A 19,735-nucleotide genomic window follows, 5' to 3' on the forward strand; every position below is an offset into this window, starting at 1 on the left:
TCTGGAGCGCGTTCTATAGCTCTGAATACAGCACAACATTTTTATCACGGATTATTTTAATGGTGCCTTAGTGCAGGGCTAGCCAACTCCAGTCCTCGAGAGCTACCAACAGTTAACGTTTCCATGTCTCCTCACAAGAGAAGTATTTAGCTCCACCTGTGGATCTTTTAAAATGTGTCAGTCAGTAACGAGTGCACCTGTGTATCTGTGAGGTGAGCAGGAAAACGTGAACTGTTGGTAGCTCTCGAGGACTGGGGTTCGCTACCCCTGCCCTAGTGATTTGGGTGGGTACTAATTGCCCGGGCTTGCTGGAGGGGCCCTGGTCCGTAACCCCCCTTCCCTCTTCGTCCCTCCCGGGCAGCAGCAACACACACCTACAGCATTTGCTGTGCTGACAGCAGAGCAGGTTCAGCATGAGCATCTTACTGACAGCGTGAGAGCTCATGCTGGGCCTGCTGTCAGCACAGCACATGCTGTAGGTGTGTGCTGCTTCTGAGGTGGGACAATAACAACCCCCCCTCAACCTTAGAGTGTTTTTTCACCCCCCCTTGGGAATTGGGGGGTGAATTGATCGCGTGATTAGGCCATGCCCCCAAACTTTACCGGGGCCCGGCATACCTCTCGGCTGCCGCAGCACCCACTTGGCAGCATCATGATGCCATGCAAACACTGCCGGCAGCCAAGATCTATTTACCACTTTCCCTCAGGATTGCTAATTTAAAATCAAACCACTTTTGGCAGCTGGTGGGGAGAGCCGGAGAGGTAGTTGCGATAGGTGAGCTCCGCTCCAGACGGGCAGCTAGTCTAGAATCTCTGTTTTTGCTGGGTATCTCCCGGGAGGGAATACCAGAAAGTAAGTCTTAGGCGCTAGAGGCTTAGGTGCATATGCCCAACTGCACGGGCATATGCACATCAAAGTAGAGTGCCTTATTGCCAAATCCAAATGTGCATAATAGCCTTTATCCAAATCCATATGGTCTTTTCTTTGGACAATTACAGTCCCTAACAAGATCTCTATTGGGACCCACCTGGTAGCTATATCCCTGATGAGAAAAGGATTAATGCATATGGTCTTGCTTACATCCCAGTGGTAACCATTCTGTTACATTAATTAATACGCTTTTAATAACTGTACTGTTTGTTTTTGTATTGCTTGTTTGTTTTAATAAATTGTCATTCATCTTGTTCACATATTTCTTTTTTATCTCCCGGGAGGACCAGGAGCCCGGGGACATAATAAAGGGCAGCGCTGGTATGGCAAAGGGCATCAGTGTGAGCATAATGCCCGACATAGTGGTGCTGATGTCTCCCTCCCTGTGCGTGGCTGCTTTGCACAGCCGCTGCTGCTGTACTAGGTCCTCCCACAGCTCCTTGTCAGAGTACTTATGGGAGATACCCTCCTGCTCCCTTATCTCTGAGCGGTGGCAGGGCTCTGACATGCCAGCTCCTAGCTCCTGTGCATCTTTTCCTATAAGTAAGATGATATTTGGCTGCTCTCTGTAGTGTTAAAGCCTATTGAATATTTATTGTGCTATTGCGCCACCTTCCAGCAAAGTTTTTTTACATTTTTTTGTATCAAAATAAAAGAATAAATCTCTAGGGCATCATTTGACTAATCTCTGGTTAAAATTTGGTCTGATTTGGAGCTATATAACGCGCTTCAGTGCCCTCTAAAGTAGGTTACTTTTTGGGGGGGGGGGGGGGCTAACCCAGTACTGCATTTAGGGTTATGTTCATCACTTTAGTGCTACCCTTGTTCCAAACAATGGGCCTAATTCAGACCTGATTGCAAAGCTGCTTTTCTAGCAAATTGTCAAAACCATGGGGGCACAAGTAATGTGCAGAGAGAGTTAAGCAGGCCATACACCAGGTGACTTCTCCGAGTGGAGAAGTCCTCCGCAATCTCCACCTTCTGGAGCCTGGGAACCTTGCAAGCAGTCCTTTTGCACATGATATATTGCATGCAACTGACAGATCTCTCCTGATTGAGGTACGACTCGCAGGCTCCAATGTGATGCACACAGGGCCGCACATCACATTGGACATGCTGAAACATCAGGTAGCATCGCATTCCCCATACAAAAGCTATGTGGGATGTGGTTGGCCGCGGGGCAGGAGGGATTGCAGCAGGAATCAGAAATTCTTGCTGCGGTCTTTCTGTGATTCATATTTGCGGCTAACCTCTGAAAACGAATGTTTTGGGGGATTAGCCACACATATGGGATAAATGGAACCCCATGTGTTGATAAAGTCGCCGGTGATAATGCAGAAGTCAGTCAAGTGTTATTTTTCAAACCCAGCCTATAACTTGACATATAGAAGCTGATTGGCTGCCGTGTTATCATCTTTCACTTGATCACTTTTCTAGGCGTAATGCATCTGTCCTAATGTTTGTTGCAACTGAATCCTTTTTAGTCAGTGTTTGTGTCTTTTCTGCATGAATCACTAGAGGGCAGCATTGCCAAGGGATTAATGAATATAGCAAATGATTTGAGGAAACAGAGTAAATGACAATACAGGTTAAGTATCCCTTATCCTAAATGCTCGAGACCAAAAGAATTTTGGATAATGGATTATTCCGTATTTCAGAATATTTTAATTTTTCAATGATGTATCTTGAGGTATCTTGCATTAATGTTGTAGAAACACATCAAACACATGAAATACACACAAATATATTGTATTTTCGCATAAAACAAGGTTTCAAAACATGAACCAAAGTTTGTGTACTATCTCAGGTACTGAATGTGAATGCTAAGCAATCATTTTCTTGCACATATTTAGTGCTATTTACATATCATGTCACCGGTATTGCCAGTTACAAATCATGTCCTCTAGTGCTGTTACAGGTGTACCCATTAGTGCTTTTAGCAAGACATTTTTTTTCTTAACTTTCTGGAATGTATGGTTTTCGGAAATACTCAATCTCTATTTTGAATCAGAACAATGGCTATTTCAGAGTGTTTACTTATACCCTTTTCACACCCAAAAATGCAGGGACCCACGGGGAATACGGCCCAGTGATCATGCCGGGGCATTCCCGAGTGGGCCCCTTTCACACCAGAAAAGTCCCTGCATTTTCTGGTGTGGGAAGGGGATGCAGTTAAGATCCCGGCGGTCGGGATCCCGGCGTTCAGAATCCCGACGCCGGAATCCCGACCGTCGAAATGCCAACACTTTCTCCCTCCTGGGGTGTCCACGACACCCCTGGAGGGAGAATAAAATAGCGTGCCGAATGTAGCGAGGCACCGGGCCCGCTGCGTGGCGAGCGCAGTGAGCCCGCAAGGGGGGGCGATCCACGTCCCCCCCCTTGTCGGCATTTCGGCTGTCAGGATTCCGGCGTCGGGATTCTGAACGCCGGGATCCCGACCGCCGGGATTCAATACTGAATCCGTGGGAAGGAGGCGGGCAGTAAGTGGCTGGTCCTCGGTGCAGGTCGGGGATCCACACAGGCGGCGGGTGCAGATGACTCAGCTATCCGGCTGCAGTGAGGGCGCCGGAGAGCTGCGTCATCTTCATCCGCCGCCTGTCCTGTCATCTGCGCCCGCCGCCTGTGTGGATCCCAGACCTGCACCGTGGACCAACCACCTCCTGCCCACCTCCTTCCCATATCAGAAAATGCAGGGACTTTTCTGGTGTGAAAGGGGCCCACCCGGGAATGCCCCCACGTGATCCTTGGGCCGTATAAGCAATATTATGGCCTTCCTACAGATTATTTTCCACATAGTCCCCATATTTGTCTAAGCCTTTGTTCCAATAGTACACCAAGACATCTATCCCTGCATAGAAGAAATCAGTATCAACCACCAGAAGCCAGGAAATGACAGCTTGCTGAACTTCATTTATGGTATAAAGGGTTGACGTTGACTAGGTTGACAGTCAATTGGTCAACGCCAAATAGTTGACATGCACAAGATCGATATAGTTAAAAGGTCGACTTGAAAAGGTGACATGAGTTTTTTTTATGTTTTTTGGATATCAATTTGTAGATTTCACAACATGGACTCCAAATTAGTGTATTACAATAATTGGTACTTATGTAGTATCTGGGCGTCCGATTTAGAAATCGGATCGCATCGCATCGCATGCGACCAAATCGTATGCGATGCGATGGTCCAGATTTTTCCATAGGATTCAATGTTAAAATGGTCTGAGTCCATTTTAACATAGAATTCAATGGGAAAAAGGGGTCCTTTTCCTTTCCCCACTATCCAAGTGGGCATGGAGTTGGATATAAACCTGTGGCGAGCCACCGAGCCCGAAGCGCGGCGAGCGTAGCGAGCCCCGCGAGGGGACACAGAATACTTTTTAAGAAATATGCGTTCGCTCGCCACGCTTCGGGCTCGGTGGCTCGCTGCGCTCGCCACGCTATATAAAATCGACTCTATGCCCACTTGGATAGTGGGGAAATGAACAGGACCTTCTTAACATTGAATCCTATGCAAAATCGCATCGAATCGCATCGCATCTGATTGTATGCCTTAAGGTAAGGCATACAATCACAAAATCGGACGCCCAGATACTACATAAGTACCCAATAATTCGCTCGCCATGCTTCGGGGAAAGGCTCAGGGGGGGTCCATGTATATTGTAAAGTATGATTTAAATAAAAACAAAACCTCACGTTAAGTTTTTCATGTGTCAACCATTGCCATGTCAACCTTTTGCTTGTGTCGACATTGTCCATATGGCGTCAACCTATTGACCTACGAACTGGGTGGTTAAAAATCACTTTCCACCCAGCTGCCTCTTCTATGATACAAAGAGATGAAATTCACTCAGCGCCAGGTCAGGGCAGTAGGGAGGATGGTGATCTGTTTCTGGATTGCTGCTCGTCTTGAAAGGCAGTGCGCAAAACCCAAACCTGTTCCCATGACATGAAGGGATCACCGCACACCTCGACAAGTTGATGATGAAATTCAGTTGCTGATTTCTCCTTTAGATGCAGAAGGCTGATCAAATTATGCACAACAATGTTAGACGATGTTTATCACTGCTGCTGTTGGAAGGGTATGGCTGATATGAGGTCTCATGGCCGTGAGGGAAAGCAGTGGTCTATCTGGTCTGGCTTGATGGTAGATTAGAATGTAGTAGAGAACATTACACATGTGGGAGGTCTTGTTACTATACACATTGAACCATCCTTATTCATTTATGCTGTCATAAAGTTGTTGATAAACATGCGGCAGGTATGGTAGTGGTGGGTATACAGGGTCTGTGTAGCCATGCATTGTAATTTACAATTCATCTACAGGCATCCAGAGTAGTACATCTGATCACTGAAAACCTGCTGTCCAGGAAATAAAAAACACAAAAACATAACCTCAAATAAATGCACTTATACAGAGGCATACATGTAATAGGGAACGAGAATTCGGCTGTGGAGGAGTTTATTCAAGAGTCCATATTTTGAAAACACTAATCATAGAAATCACAACCAACCTGGTTATGCCTTCTAAATGATTCCCACTTAAAAAATATGCCGGTTCCCAGCAGGGCCGTAACTATGATGGTGCAGACGTTGCTTTGCATAGCACGTATTTGGTCTGTATGCTCCCTGTCTGCAACCCCTGATTGGCTGCCTTGGTGAGTGTGTGGGACAGCTGTAGCGCTATTTATTTATTTACAGTTTCTTATATAGTGCAGAATATTCCGTTGCGCTCTTCAATTGGAAACAACAGTTATTAAACAAACTGGGTAGATACAAACCGACATGGAGGTAGGATATCAGTTGTATACAATGTATACCAGCATGCAGCACCTCTAAAGGCCCCCATACATTAAGCTGACTTTCCCTTAATCTTTCCTCCATTGTTGCCTTAGTAAATACATCCCGTAGTGATTAGCATATTTGCATAATAATTTCAATAATGTACAAATAATAATACAATAATATTATGGCCAATTCAAAAAGAATCACTGAAAAAAACAAAAAACACCATAGTAAGTGTCTTGGATACATAGCTAGATCAGATTGCACCAAAATATTTGCTCATTGCTAAGAGCAAATGTGAACTTGTTTACAGGTTACGTTTGTGCTGCCTTTACTCGATAAGCCTGATTTTATCATATTTTCAGACATGATCACTGAGGTTTTCCTTCTGTAGTTACTGGGGACGATAAATAAGAAAAAAAGAAAAAAGATAACTCTCTTTTTAGGGGCACTGACTTTAGCTGTAATGTTAATTTACAATAAACACATAAATGGAAGAAGACAATACAAGATGCGACAAGAATCTCACCAAAAGACTAGTGGATACGGAAGGACGTTAAAGAGTTAAATTAAGAGGGGGAAAGAATGAGGAGGAGGCGAAGAAGAAGGAAATAAACAGGAATAGACAGGATAAACACACTTCAAGTGGATATTTATTGTTTGGAGAGTATGTTAATAGTCGATGTAGAATAAAGATGGTAATTCGTATATTAAGCATGTATCTCAAAGGTTTTAGTCTTAATAATGGTCCCTTTAAGAACTAAATGTACCCTCTAGTGTACACTGAGGGATATGGATTGTACTTCAATTATACAATTAATGAAGGTTACTGTCTCTTTAAGAATAGTTACATGTTATTAATACTCATACTCTCACCTCTCCACTTGAGAGAAATAGTGAAAACAAATAAATAAATCATGAAAAATTGCTGCTGAACACAGGCAGTATGCACAGCCGCACATAGAAATAATATTGTTGCACCGATTTTTTTCTCGATTTTTTAATGCTTAGGTGATTAAATAATAAAGTGTATCAGCTTATATAATGTGATGAACACCACTTGTGATCCTCCGCAAAATCACTTGGGTCATCAGTAAAATGAGCTGAGTTTAATGAGTGATATATACAGTGAAAACTCATAAAAGGTAATAATTATAAAATCTGGCGAAAATATTTGTGTTCAGGTGGTATCGACCACTTTTAGGATGCCCGAATATTAATCAATGAAATTTGCAAATTAGCTTCAATAATATCATGCACTCTTGTAGTTACTACACATGAGCTAGTATAGTGACGGGAAAAACAATTTGTGTCCCAACTGCCTCTCACTCGTCCGTGTGCCTCAAGGCAGTGAACGGAGTCCAGTGAGGTACAGAATAAGGGGCTGCCAATATGGGATCAAATGGAAGAAAGTAAACTGGGATCTGCTGTTGCGCTCCAGCTCCTGGATCACCCCTGGTGGTAATCCAGTGCAGGAGGTCACTCTTGGCTAAAGCGCAATGAGAGTCCCTTAAATAAGGAGGAAAAGGGATAGCGGTATATGAAAATACGTATCAATCCTGTACTTTTATAATATACTGTACTTAATACTCCTCTATGTTCTATACACGGATAGTAGCTATTACAATATTTGACAAGAAAAAAAACCCTTTGTATTGCTGGGGAAATCCACAAACACAATTGTTTGGACAAATCTGTCAAAAAAGTTTTTTTCAAAAAGATTTTTTTCAAAATTGCTACTTATCCTCCCAATCCTCGCTCAAATGTGTAGGGTGCATCAGCGGGTCCCTTCAGTGGTCTCCATAACACCTAACTGGACGTACGTTTCGCCACAATATGCAGGCTTGTTCACCAGTGTGACTGTGTGACTGTCTGTGTGCTTTATATATGCATGATGATTACCAGCGTTCTTAATCAGCTGTGTTATGGGAGTGGTTACACCTGCCAGTTTGACATGGTCTCATTGATAACTGGCCATAGTGTTACCACCCCTCACTTGTCCCAGCCAATGGTTACGGGGTAACTTGCACTTCCCCGTTTTTAATTGGACTGGGCTCCTATTCTGGGCGTTACTTCACCCAGAGTGACCTGTTGTGTAGGAATCCATCAGTATGGTATATCCGATGTGACTACATTTCCTAGAGTCCTCTGCACCTACGGATCAGATCTATGATCCCTGCTGTTGTATTACGTGCAGGGTGTCTACTATGTCACTGGCTGTGATCTACACACCCCTCGCTTTTGTTAGCCAGTGATAGCGCGGTAGGCTGCACTTCCCCGTTTTATGATTGGGCTGACTCCTATTATGGGCGTAATTACACCCTAAATGGCATATTGCATGGGAATACATCGGTGTTGCTGTCCTGATGGGACTACATTTCCCAGAATCCTCTGCGCCTCGGGATAAGATCCCGTAAGTACACTGGTGTATATATGGATTCCCCTGTTGTCATATTACTGCTGGGAATCTTCACATGCCGTGTGCAGGTTTACCGCGGGATTGTGTTTTTAGGCACAGTATGAGGGGCCAGTTTATCAGCTGCCCGTTATGCGTCAAGCCATGTCATTAACTTGTGCTTATGATATTTGTATATAGCGGTATATCCGATGTGACTACATTTCCTAGAGTCCTCTGCACCTACGGATCAGATCTATGATCCCTGCTATTGTATTACGTGCAGGGTATCTAATATGTCACTGGCTGTGATCTACACACCCCTCGCTTTTGTTAGCCAGTGATAGCGCGGTAGGCTGCACTTCCCCGTTTTATGATAGGGCTGACTCCTATTATGGGCGTACCTACACCCTGAATGGCATATTGCGTGGGAATACATCAGTGTTGCTGTCCTGATGGAACTACATTTCCCAGAATCCTCTGCGCCTCGGGATAAGATCCCGTAAGTACACTGGTGTATATATGGATTCCCCTGTTGTCATATTACTGCTGGGAATCTTAACATGCCGTGTGCAGGTTAACCGCGGGATTGTGTTGTTAGGCACAGTATGAGGGGCCAGTTTATCAGCTGCCCGTTATGCGTCAAGCCATATCATTAACTTGTGCTTATGATATTTGTATATAGCGGTGTATCCAGGAGCAGAGTCCTGGGATTTGGATAGAACAATTTGCTTACAGTACAGTGTCTTACTGATCAATTAGTGTCCTAGCTAATCTTCACCTACTGTATTGCTGATGGGACTATATTTATTCTGCTGTGATAATAAGTAGTATATATTAATGATCAAGTGTTAATTGAAGAACTGTAATAAATGTGAGGATAATAGGTGATACTGTGCTGATTTAATGTGATTGTGTTTGCTACTGGGGACGATGCAGAGATGAGTCACACTTGTATCACATGCACAGAGAAAAGTGTGGTCATACCCATACAGTATGCTGAGATGTACTCATCTTTGTGACAACTGTGCCCCCCAAACCCCCACCCCCGATCCATATGATAGGTTTGACATCATGATCTGTGAAAACCTCGCTCACACTCTTATGCTGGGTTCATATTTGGCAATGCCCGCGGCCACCGGTATAGTTAACTATATTGGCGGTGCCGCGGAGAACGATATTAACCATACATACTGGCCAATATAGGTCAGTGACGTGACCCGCTCTGTACATGCAGTCATTGACGATATTGTCAGATTGAGCTGCATGTACAGACAGCGGAAGGGTCGTTAAGATGCATCATTAATGAAATTCACTGTACACACTGGACGATATCATCCATATCGTTGACAATATATCGCCTAGTGTGTACCCACCATAACCTGCATAGCCCACAATTATGTTGACATGCCTTCAACCCTTCTTTGATATCATTGTTGCATAATGTTCTCTACCATTTCTCCCAAGTCACCAAATTTCCAGTTATGTTTGTCTGTTGTGTATCTATCCTTGCACATACATACAATTTAGTCAATTCTTTATTTTTTTTTTATTTTGCATTATGTAACAAAATAGACACATTCAATATAAACTGCTGTGTGACTAACAATGCTGTAACAGTATAATTCTTACTTGTGATGCATCAGTCTACACGTTTCATAGCTGTACATTGCAGCAGAAACCTTCTCAAGCATATAGTAGATTAGTGTAAGGCACCGCACCATGCGTCATACTAACATGCCGCTATTATCATTAGGCAGTATGCTCTATAAACAACTTTGTCATTGAGGAACACAATATATGTGTTGGCATATAACATAGAAGACAAGTAGTAGTTTTGATAAATGACATTATGGACCAAAGATGATAGAAACAGGTTAAAATATACTAAGTTAGAAATATGATTGGTTGCTATGTGTTCCAGGTCACTTTTGCTGTGTAGTTACATAAGTCGCATAAACAGAACTCTAGACAGTAGCATTTGCGCATTGGTGCGCATACTATATAAGCATCAGTGTACCATACTATACTGTAACATACTACTATTTAGTAAAATCTCCACAAAGCAGGCTGTTATTGTGAGAAGCACATTGTGCATGTGTGCAAAACAAAATCATCTTTCTAGTTGCGATTGTGCGCTGCTTTTATGTGCCATAGGAAATTATTTAAAGCTCTAATCTGTGAAAAATAACTGTTAAAAAAAGCACTTGTTAAATACTGCCAGATAATTCGATAAAAGTGTAAGCTTCAGAAAAATCACAGTCGTCGCCAAACCTTAATTGCTTTAGGAAGTGTCAGTGATTTTATCTCCGTTTTTACATTGTTGATGACTCTTGCAATATCATGCTATCTGAAAGCCATTGTATCTGTGTAAAGATCTTTTGTCGTTTATGAAATCTTTCAGTCTTATGTTCGATGTTGACCGAATTTAAGCCCTTGGATAGACAGTGACAGCATCGTATCCCTCTGGCGGTCTCATGCGTGCTCTTGCATGGGCTTCACAATAAAGCTGGCCCTCCACGAAGAAGTAACCTTTCTGTTTCAGGTTCAGGTTGCAGTCTGCACACACAAAGCAGTCAGGGTGGCGGAACTTGTCCCGAGCCTTCACCACAGTGCCCCTATGTTCAGCAGTACAATAAATGAGACATTTGATTAAATGGATGTCCATCACCTTATAGACCTTGTTATTACTTCTTATATAAGGATCAGAGTTGCACTTTATATGCTTGGTATTAAAGTTTATACAGTGTAAGAGTGTAAGTTGCTTTACTTTTATAAATGTCACATTGTGCATAGCTCAAACTATTCTTCGGCCTTTATGTGTGCAGAACAATTACATACATACATACAGGGATGGATCCAGAATAAAAAGACAGGAAAGCAACATGACAGGAGAATGGAGATTCTTGGAAAGTGGGCATGGCCTCACAACAAGGGGTGTGGCCTCAAAGGGAATGCCATATACGTATGATGGGGAGAGGCAGAGGGTGACAGGGAGAGATAGTGGGAGACCGAAAAACAGAGGGTGACAGTAAGAGGCAGTGAGTGATGCCAGGAAATGGGTGACAGTGAGAGGAAGTGGGTCATGCCAGGGGGATGCAGTGGGTGATGTAGAGGATGACAGTGAGAGACAGTCGGTGATGCCAGGGAATGGGTGAAAGAGATTAATTGGATGACGGAGAGGTAGAGGGTACAGTGAGATGCAGTGGGTGATGCCAAGGAATGGGTTACAGTGAGAGGCAGTAGGTGATGCCAGGGAATGGGTGACAGTGAGAGGCAGTGGGTGATGATAGGAAAGGGTGACAGTGAGAGGCAGTATGTGGGATGCCAGGGGGATGCAGTGGATGATGTAGAGGATGACAGGGAGAGGCAGTGGGTGACAGGATGGGGGTCAAATTTAAATATTATTAAATATATTTAACCATTATTTGTTCAACCCAAGAGTTTCATTGAAGCTGAATGCCACAGGATAACCTTGATATCAGCCAAGCGCACCATGCTTGTTATCAGTATAGTGACGTAGAAGCTCCTATGAGCCAGCACCATACTTACACTATTCCATTTCCACATCTGTCACATAGGGGGACCTTCTGCACAGCTGATGCTCCTGCATTGGGCTTAGAGACTGGAGCTCTAACACTCCTGATGCCTGCAGGGCGGTCTATAAGGAGAACACATATCACATTTCTGTATTTTCTATTAATATTATCCACCAACATTTTCGTCGCATTACTCCTACGTTTTGCAGTACTGCTGAAATGACATATAAGATAATAACTTTGTACACATACAATGTGGTAATTTAGATTTGCTATGATTATGTTGTCCCTTTTGACTGGTACACATGTGTATACCATAGGCCTACTTACCAGAGTCATCGTCAACCATATCCTGTAGCACCTTGAATGAGCCCGACTGCCTTGGTTTGCTGTCATGTTCTGTGTCATCATGAATGAGTCTATATACATCTGACTGAGGCACAGAGCTTGGTATTGGATCACTGAACAATAATAGACAAAATGTTATTTGAGGTACTTTATGATTTGCATTTTTCTCATCTAGAACATTTATTGAGCTAGAAAAATGTTGTCACCTTCATCCATAAACATGCATACTATTTCTGGATGTGTTATTGTTGTGTTGCTATGTACCATACTATGGTGTTAGGGCAGTACAGATGGTGTAAAGGTTAGCATTACCGCCTCACAGTGCTGAGGTCGTGGGTTTGATTCCCACTATGACCTTAACTGTGAGGAGTTTGTATATTCTCATGGGTTTCCTACAGGTGCTCTGGTTTCCTCCCACAATCCAAAAACATACTGCTGTGTTAATTGGCTCTCAACATAGAAAGCAACCCTAGTGTGTGTGTGTGTATGGGCCAAGTGGTTCTTACCAGACCCAAATTCTACGTTCATGTGCCACACTCCCCTTTTCAGTACACCTCCCCAACACTTACCAACCCATAGCACAAACTCTGAATAAACATCACCCCCCCTTTTGTTGTTGTTGTACCAGAGCACTGATTTCCACTCCATTTATTTTAAATATCCAAATAAAAAAAGAAAGTATGATTACTAGATAAAAGTAGTGCTCTTAACATTCTTAACAAGCATTTACATCCAAATAGAAGTATTGCATTATATTGGTAAATTAGGCACATACAAGCTAAGACACTTTTTTAGGAGTTGCAAAGTGTTCATCTACAATATTTGTCTTTATACAGATGTGTCCTCTTACATCTTTGCTCTATACGTAAGTTGGAAAAATCGGACCAACTTTTGTCACTTTTCCTAAAATAATATATTTACACGTGAATATTCACACACCTTATTACATACTTGTCTACTCTTTTTAACTCCTCTCCATGATTTAGCCCCATGCCCTCCTCTCAAAGAGCCACAAATTTGGGTATTTGCCTCAACGGCCAAGAGGGATGCGGGTGTCCAGGCAGCACGCAGTAGACTTGCCCTCCTTTCCAGGGGGACAGGATCACCACTCGATTTTCGTGAGCCTCCTGGCCATTACAGGAGGGTAGTTAAGTATTTCTTATTCTTTCATTACACTTGAATGCTGCTATATCTTGTAGTATTACAATTGCTTATACTGTACATATAAAACACCAAAAGAGCATATTTGCCACACAATTTCTGCAACCATATTTTTTTTTAAGCCACAGTCTTGTTGCCAAATTCCTATAGGTACAGTAATTCTGCCTTGTGCTGACATGGATGAGGGCTTGTTTCACATTTGCACAGGATGACACCATGGCCTCCTTCAACCAGTATAAACAGTCCAGCCATGCATACAGTAGTTTGGTGCTGGCTGCTGTTTTTACACTGTGTTTCTCCCTTCCTTAACAGTACCATGGTAGGGGTGATATATTGGCTTTCATATTGTCAGCATTGACCATGTTGTCCTAGTCAAAATGTTGACATTGACTATGTCGACATTCATCATATATACAATGATGAAGTGTCCAAATGCTTGAATGTTTACATATGGTGCCTGGGTGATTTGCCTGCTCCCAATGACTCCAGTGGCATGTTCCAGGTCCCAGCAGTGATGTGACTGTCACCTGATATAGCTGATGGTGTGGCTTCCCACTGAGTATACCTGGCCAATCCCTCTTTATTAACCCACCGATTAGTGACTAATACGCCCCTTTTACATCAGCCCAATAACCTGGGTTTTTGCACAGGAGGGTTTGCCAGTGGTGTAAAAAGTCTTGGATTTTAACCCAGCAAATGTTCAACCCAGATTTCGGTGCAGTGTAAACGGGGAACACAGGTCAATGTGACCTGGGACCCGTTCATTGTAATGGAAAAGCTGGCGCTGGGAGATGCTGTCATCTCCCAGCACTGGCTCAAGACCTGCCTCCGGTGACGTCACCTGCCCGGCATTATGCCCTGTGGGGATGTGGGTGTAGAAGGGGTCAAAACCGGGTCGCCCCCGGGTTGGAGCTGGGTCCAAAAACCCGGGTGCGACCTGGCTTTTAGGTGTAAAAAGGGTATAAGCCTAATCTTCTTGTTCTGCAGCCTAACCCTTATATCAAAATCATTTTGCCATTTCATATGTAATCTTTTTAACTGTTACCATTTTAACAATTTAGCATCATAACTTGACAGTGTGATTTCGACTTATATTTATGTGCGATTCTGAATGTGGATGATTTTGACAATAATAAAACACTAGGGAGGGTATTCAATATGTGTCAGATCTGACTTTTTTTAAAGTTGGATCTGTTTTATCGGAAACGACCACGGATGGTTGATTTTGTGGCTGTTTTTCGACACGTCCGTTTTTGTAATTTCCGCACATTCCACAGCCAGAACACTGAACTACGACTGTTGAGTTACTGTTGGAGCAACTGAAAACGGTCCGGGATTGGGAACCCCTGCAATATAGGGGCGTGGTTTACCACTCCCTTAGAGTACAACCCCCTAACCCCTGCAATAAAGTCAAAATTGTCCTGCTTGTACAGTCTGTTTCTTCTTGTGATACCAACTCCAAATGTATCAGGAGGGACTGCAGCAGGAATCTCAGATCCCTGCTGCGATCCCTTCTACATCGCCGCCGGCAGTGCATTCAGAGGGGGGGTCAATGCTAACCACGCAAGTGCAGACCCCCCACACCCGTCTCAGCACATCACAGAGAGCTCTGTCCCTGCAAGCGTTAAGATTGCATTTTACAGTGTGATCCTCTGTGGTAATATTCCACCCAGATTGCATTGTAAATGCGATTATTAGTAAATGGCCCATCTAATCTGGGGGAGTACCTAAAATTACCTATTTTTGTTGTTAAACCTACAAAGAACTAATTCTATTACTTAAGTATAAACTCGTAATCCATTTTCTCCTATAGGAAAGCCGCAGCTACAAATTGATCACAGTGCTCCTAAGATGCTTGTGCATCACGGGAGAAGATTTTGCAAGGCAGTAGCAGGACACACGTATAAATTCCTAAACGGACATTTTTAAAACCTATGAAATTTCAAAACATGGATTGAAAAAAAACTAATAATAGTCTTTGGTATACACTTTATAAAATCAACTCCACACCGACGTGGATAGTGGGGGTATGAACAGGTCAGGAGGACGTGTACCGCGTCCACTCGCCACGCTTCGGGCAGACGTGGATAGCGGGGGGGGGTGTTTCAGGAACACATTCACACCTGTCATGTCAGGCAGGTTAAAGTGGTCAATGGTTCCCACACAATGTAATAAGCTCTGACTGACTATGCTAACGGCGTAACTCCGACTGTCTACGCTAACTACATAAGCTCCGGCTAGCCGCAAATGGGCGGGAACACTACGTTAATTCTGACAGGTACGCTACGCTGACTACGCTGGCCGTGGGAACACTACCCTGATTCTGACAGGGACGCTACGCTGACTGCATAACTGCCGCTGTGAAACTACACAAGTACCTAGTCTTTTAGCTCCTACAAATCTGGGGCCTAATGATAAATATACTGTGCACAATATGATTGTGGATAAATAAGCAATAGTAATATACACAGTACTTCATTACAACTTAAGTAGGCTTAGTACCTCATTTGTGGCTTTTCCCCTAATATGGTGGAAACCTGCCCCTGTAGGCTTTCCATAATATTGTCATCAGAGTACAGTTGCATCGGTGTATTGAACTGAGCGTGGACAATCTTCACACCAGGGAGCTCCATTTCCAAGGGAATGTTAGGTGCAATTCTAGAGGCTGCTTTCAGCTCACCAGGATCTATTGTGCCAACAGTGCTCGCTGTAGAAGGGGTGCTGCGTCCACTGCCAGGGTCAAAGCCCGAAGGGGTGCTGCTTCCACTGTGTTAAACCAGCCAGTGAAATAGAAAGGTGGAAGCAGTGAAATAACAAACTAGTGCAGAGGTATTATCTATTGCATACACAAGTTGCAGAGTATAAACATGCAATAAATAGTTTATAATGGAAGTTGTGATAAAAGACTAAGGGCCCCATACACAACAGCAATATGTCTGACCCTGACGTCAGATGTAATGTCCCTTGAGCTCCCCCTGGACCTTCCCGGGAGTGATTCCATCTGATTTTGTACTTTGGTGTCTTTTTTGCATAAGATATATCTCATGCAATTGATCCAGCCAAGATAAATCACATGAGATATATCTTATGATATATAATTGTACCATAAGATATATCTGATGGGCTGGAAATGCCAGTCAAACTTCCTTTGACATATTGCATGCGATATATAGCATTCACAAAAAAAGCCCTCCTTTTTCCATATGATTCCATGCGATACCGATAAATCACTGGTGCAGTACGAGCTATCTAGGGGCTTGTATCGGACACTCACGAGACCACGCATCAGATCAGATGGAAAAAAGATACAATTTGCCAGTTTACAAATGATATATAGGCCTGAAAGGTCATAATGAAATAAAATCGTGCAAAATCCTTGTAGTGTATGGGACCCTTAAAACTGGGGGAACATAATACAAGGCATGCAAACAGAAAGTAAGTTAATGAAGGGGAAGGAAGGTCCAGTTAAACTATGGGTATTCTGTTAATGGTTATTTTTTAAAATCGTTTGTAGTTGGTTCTCTAAAGAGCATGCAGATTAATGGTAGAACTTGTTATCAAGCAAAGAAGTGTAACCTTGGGAGAAATGTAATAGGGTGAGATAATAAAGCAGTTTAATTTTGAAGTGTAAATGATTGCCGCTTTAAAAAACAACTGGAGATTTCTTACCAAATCTCACTGATTCTCTCACCCTATTACATTTCGCCCCTTGTGTCTAATAGAGGCACTATGTATACATGCAGAATGATGGCTTATTATGTTTCATGGATGCTCACAGTAATAGCAGTGATCAGTTGTATGAGCATGGTGGTTCTATAGTGTATGAATGTCTTTCTCAGTTCAAATTGTGCTCATTGTCAGATTATAAACACTGACACACTTCATTGATATTTCCCATAGAGAACGAAGGGCAGAGGTGTTTGCTTCGGTGCCTGGTGTCTTCTCTAGATTAGAAATGCGATTGAAGAAATCTCTGCCATTTCTAGCTGCATAAACATTGTTGTACTGACCCTGCTTAGTAGGGAAGTGATATTTGTAGGCTGGGTGCATTCACTATACATTGTGGAGTAGATTTATTAAGCTCGGTGAAGTGATAAAGTGTCTGGTTTTTATCACCGGCCAATCAGCTCCTACTTGTGAAGTTACTGGCTTGGTTTGAAACATGACAGGTAAGGGCTGATTGGCCGGTGATAAAAACCAGACACTTTATCACTTCACCGAGCTTAATAAATTTACCCCTGTATTTCATAGGAATCGGTACATCTGTCAGAATGAACTTAGGTCTACAGTCATTAGGTCGACTGGCAGGAAGGTCAAACTGATTTAAGGTCGACATGGGGCAAGGTCGACATGACTTAAGGTCGAATTTGCATAAAGGTCGAGGAAGGTCGACTGGTCATAAGGTCGACATGGTTTTTTCACTGTTTTTTGATCCGAATGTCGACACAGTCGACATGGACACAGTTGGCAATGAGAATCGGACCCTCGCATCGCTCACTTCGCTTGCAATGCTTCGGGCACGGTGGCTCGCTTCGCTCGCCACAGCTTTAATAACCTCCTCCACGCCCTAGTGGATGGTAGGGCATGAAATACCGCCTGTCGGCACATGTCGGCTCAAAAAACAGTGAAAAACCCCATGTCGACCTTATGACCAGTCGACCTTCCTCATGTCGACCTTTATGCAAATTCGACCTTAAGTCATGTCGACCTTGGCCCATGTCGACCTTAAGTCAGGTCGACCTTCCTGCCAGTCGACCTAGTGGGGTCGACCTAATGACTGTAGACCTAATTTCATTCTAATAGATGACCGCTTCCCATTTCATATTGGTAGAGTACTGTATGTATCATAGAAATTATATGATGATGAACTGCAGAACTTTTCCACTGGTTATATATAGTGTGCTTTCCCCTGTGTATGATTGACACTGAAATGTTGTTAGGACTACAATGATCTATAGCTGCATGCATACAAGACATAGTTCAAATGATTGTAACCTGCTTCTGCCTGGAAGTATAAAAGGCTTAGGCCTGATATTATGCTTGTGTTCAAAGTATTCCAAATCCTGTAGGACAAAAAATGTTTGGTATAATTCATAGGTAAGCTTTATCGGAGAATGTAAAATCTTCATTATTTAATGGACATATGACGATAAGCCAACATATCACTAAAGAACAAGAAAATACAAGAAGCATTTATAAGAATAAGCTCAGTTATTACTGAGCCGGTGTCTCCGAATACACTGGCTGTATATTTGCTTTTCCACATGAAATGTCCACTGTACTTCATAATGGTATACGGCAGATGGACAACATGTACAAAAAGTAGAGTGTTTAAGGTCGACCAGTAGAAAAGGTCAACCCTTTGTGTCGGCCATTGCCATGTCGATCTTTTGAACCTGTCTCTAAGGCACATGCGCAATTTGATAACACTAAAGGTGGCCATACACACGCAGATTTATCTGCAGATCTGTCTGGTTGGAATAAAAACATGTTTATGGATGAGAGCAAATGACAGTTGACCATTTGCTTGGAAAACTGACAAACTGTCACTCATCCATAACCATGTTTTTGTTCCAACCAGCCAGATCTGCAGATAAATCTTACTAGTGTATGGGCACCTTAAAGGTCCACACACACTGGGTTATTTTGCCCAGCGTGTATGTTGCCTAATGATGGGGAACTTTCCATACCAGCTATGGTAAGTTGTCCAAATCCCCTGCTCATCTGCTAGTAATACCAGCAGATGAGCGGCCAGGCCAGTGATGATGCAAGAGCACGCATCAGCGCTCACTGATCATCGCTACCCTTACACACAAATGAATAAACTGGGCTGCTTTCAGCTCAAAGTCGCCCAGTGTGTATGGGCCTTAACACTTGTGTGTAACTTTGGTTTTAGCCTTTAAATGCGCTGTTCTCTCTGTAATGCTATATTTCATTTCAGTATCTGAGAACTATAATCACAACATTCACATATATCATCATAGTTTTGTTATGGAAATTACAAATTTTTGACCGCTAAAATACATGAGTAGAATGTACAGTAGATGGCAGACATTTCACTGGAAAATTTACATTAGACAGGCATTACAGTTACAGTGTGCTGTGTGTGCATTGTCAGATAAACCCAGCAGTGATCGTGGTCATACACTCTGCGATATCTCACAGTGTATGAACACATGATATCTGCTTTCCTGCCTTGGGGAGGAAACATTTCCCTTTCTCTCTCAGAATCAGAATCATCTTTATTGGCCAGGTATACTTGCGTATGCTTGGAATTTTTTGTGGTAACAGTGCAGCATCAACCAGGGAACACAAGGGGGGTGGGAAGATAGGCATAAACATACATACTATACATTTCACATATATCTAGAACAGTTCGAGTTAGTATTTAGTATTTGGTACATTCAATACGGTTTAGTTGGTGGACAGCTATTGGGAAGAAGCCTTTTGTAGTTCTTGTCGTCTTTGCTGGGATGGACCTAAAACGTCTGCCTGACGGAAGGGGTTCAAACAGGTTGTGGCCAGGGTGTAGCTTGTCCGCCAAGATGTTTCCTGCACGCTTATTGACCCTGGCTAGGT

At 43.0% G+C, this 19,735-nt stretch overlaps 1 protein-coding gene across 5 annotated transcripts in view; it reads right to left on the minus strand.

Annotated features, from left to right (window-relative positions):
* Nucleotides 1-10,364: 10,364 nt before the first annotated feature.
* The window catches only part of PDLIM3 (PDZ and LIM domain 3), a 43,708-nt gene continuing 34,337 nt past the window's right edge, over nt 10,365-19,735 (minus strand). The window contains exons 4-8 of one of the 5 annotated variants that reach the window (XM_083169176.1): nt 18,152-18,219; nt 15,659-15,922; nt 11,978-12,108; nt 11,661-11,769; nt 10,365-10,726 (exon numbers count right to left, since the gene is read on the minus strand). In XM_083169176.1, the coding sequence (XP_083025302.1) occupies nt 10,537-10,726; nt 11,661-11,769; nt 11,978-12,108; nt 15,659-15,922; nt 18,152-18,219 (762 nt within the window). In that variant the 3' untranslated portion in view covers nt 10,365-10,536. The remainder of the gene's footprint in view (nt 10,727-11,660; nt 11,770-11,977; nt 12,109-15,658; nt 15,923-18,151; nt 18,220-19,735) is intronic. The other 4 variants (XM_083169194.1, XM_083169169.1, XM_083169202.1 and 1 more) reach the window with 4 other exon arrangements.

Source organism: Crinia signifera, chromosome 1 (assembly GCF_055691185.1).
Source record: "Crinia signifera chromosome 1, ASM5569118v1, whole genome shotgun sequence".
NCBI classification, from domain to species: Eukaryota; Metazoa; Chordata; class Amphibia; order Anura; family Myobatrachidae; genus Crinia; species Crinia signifera.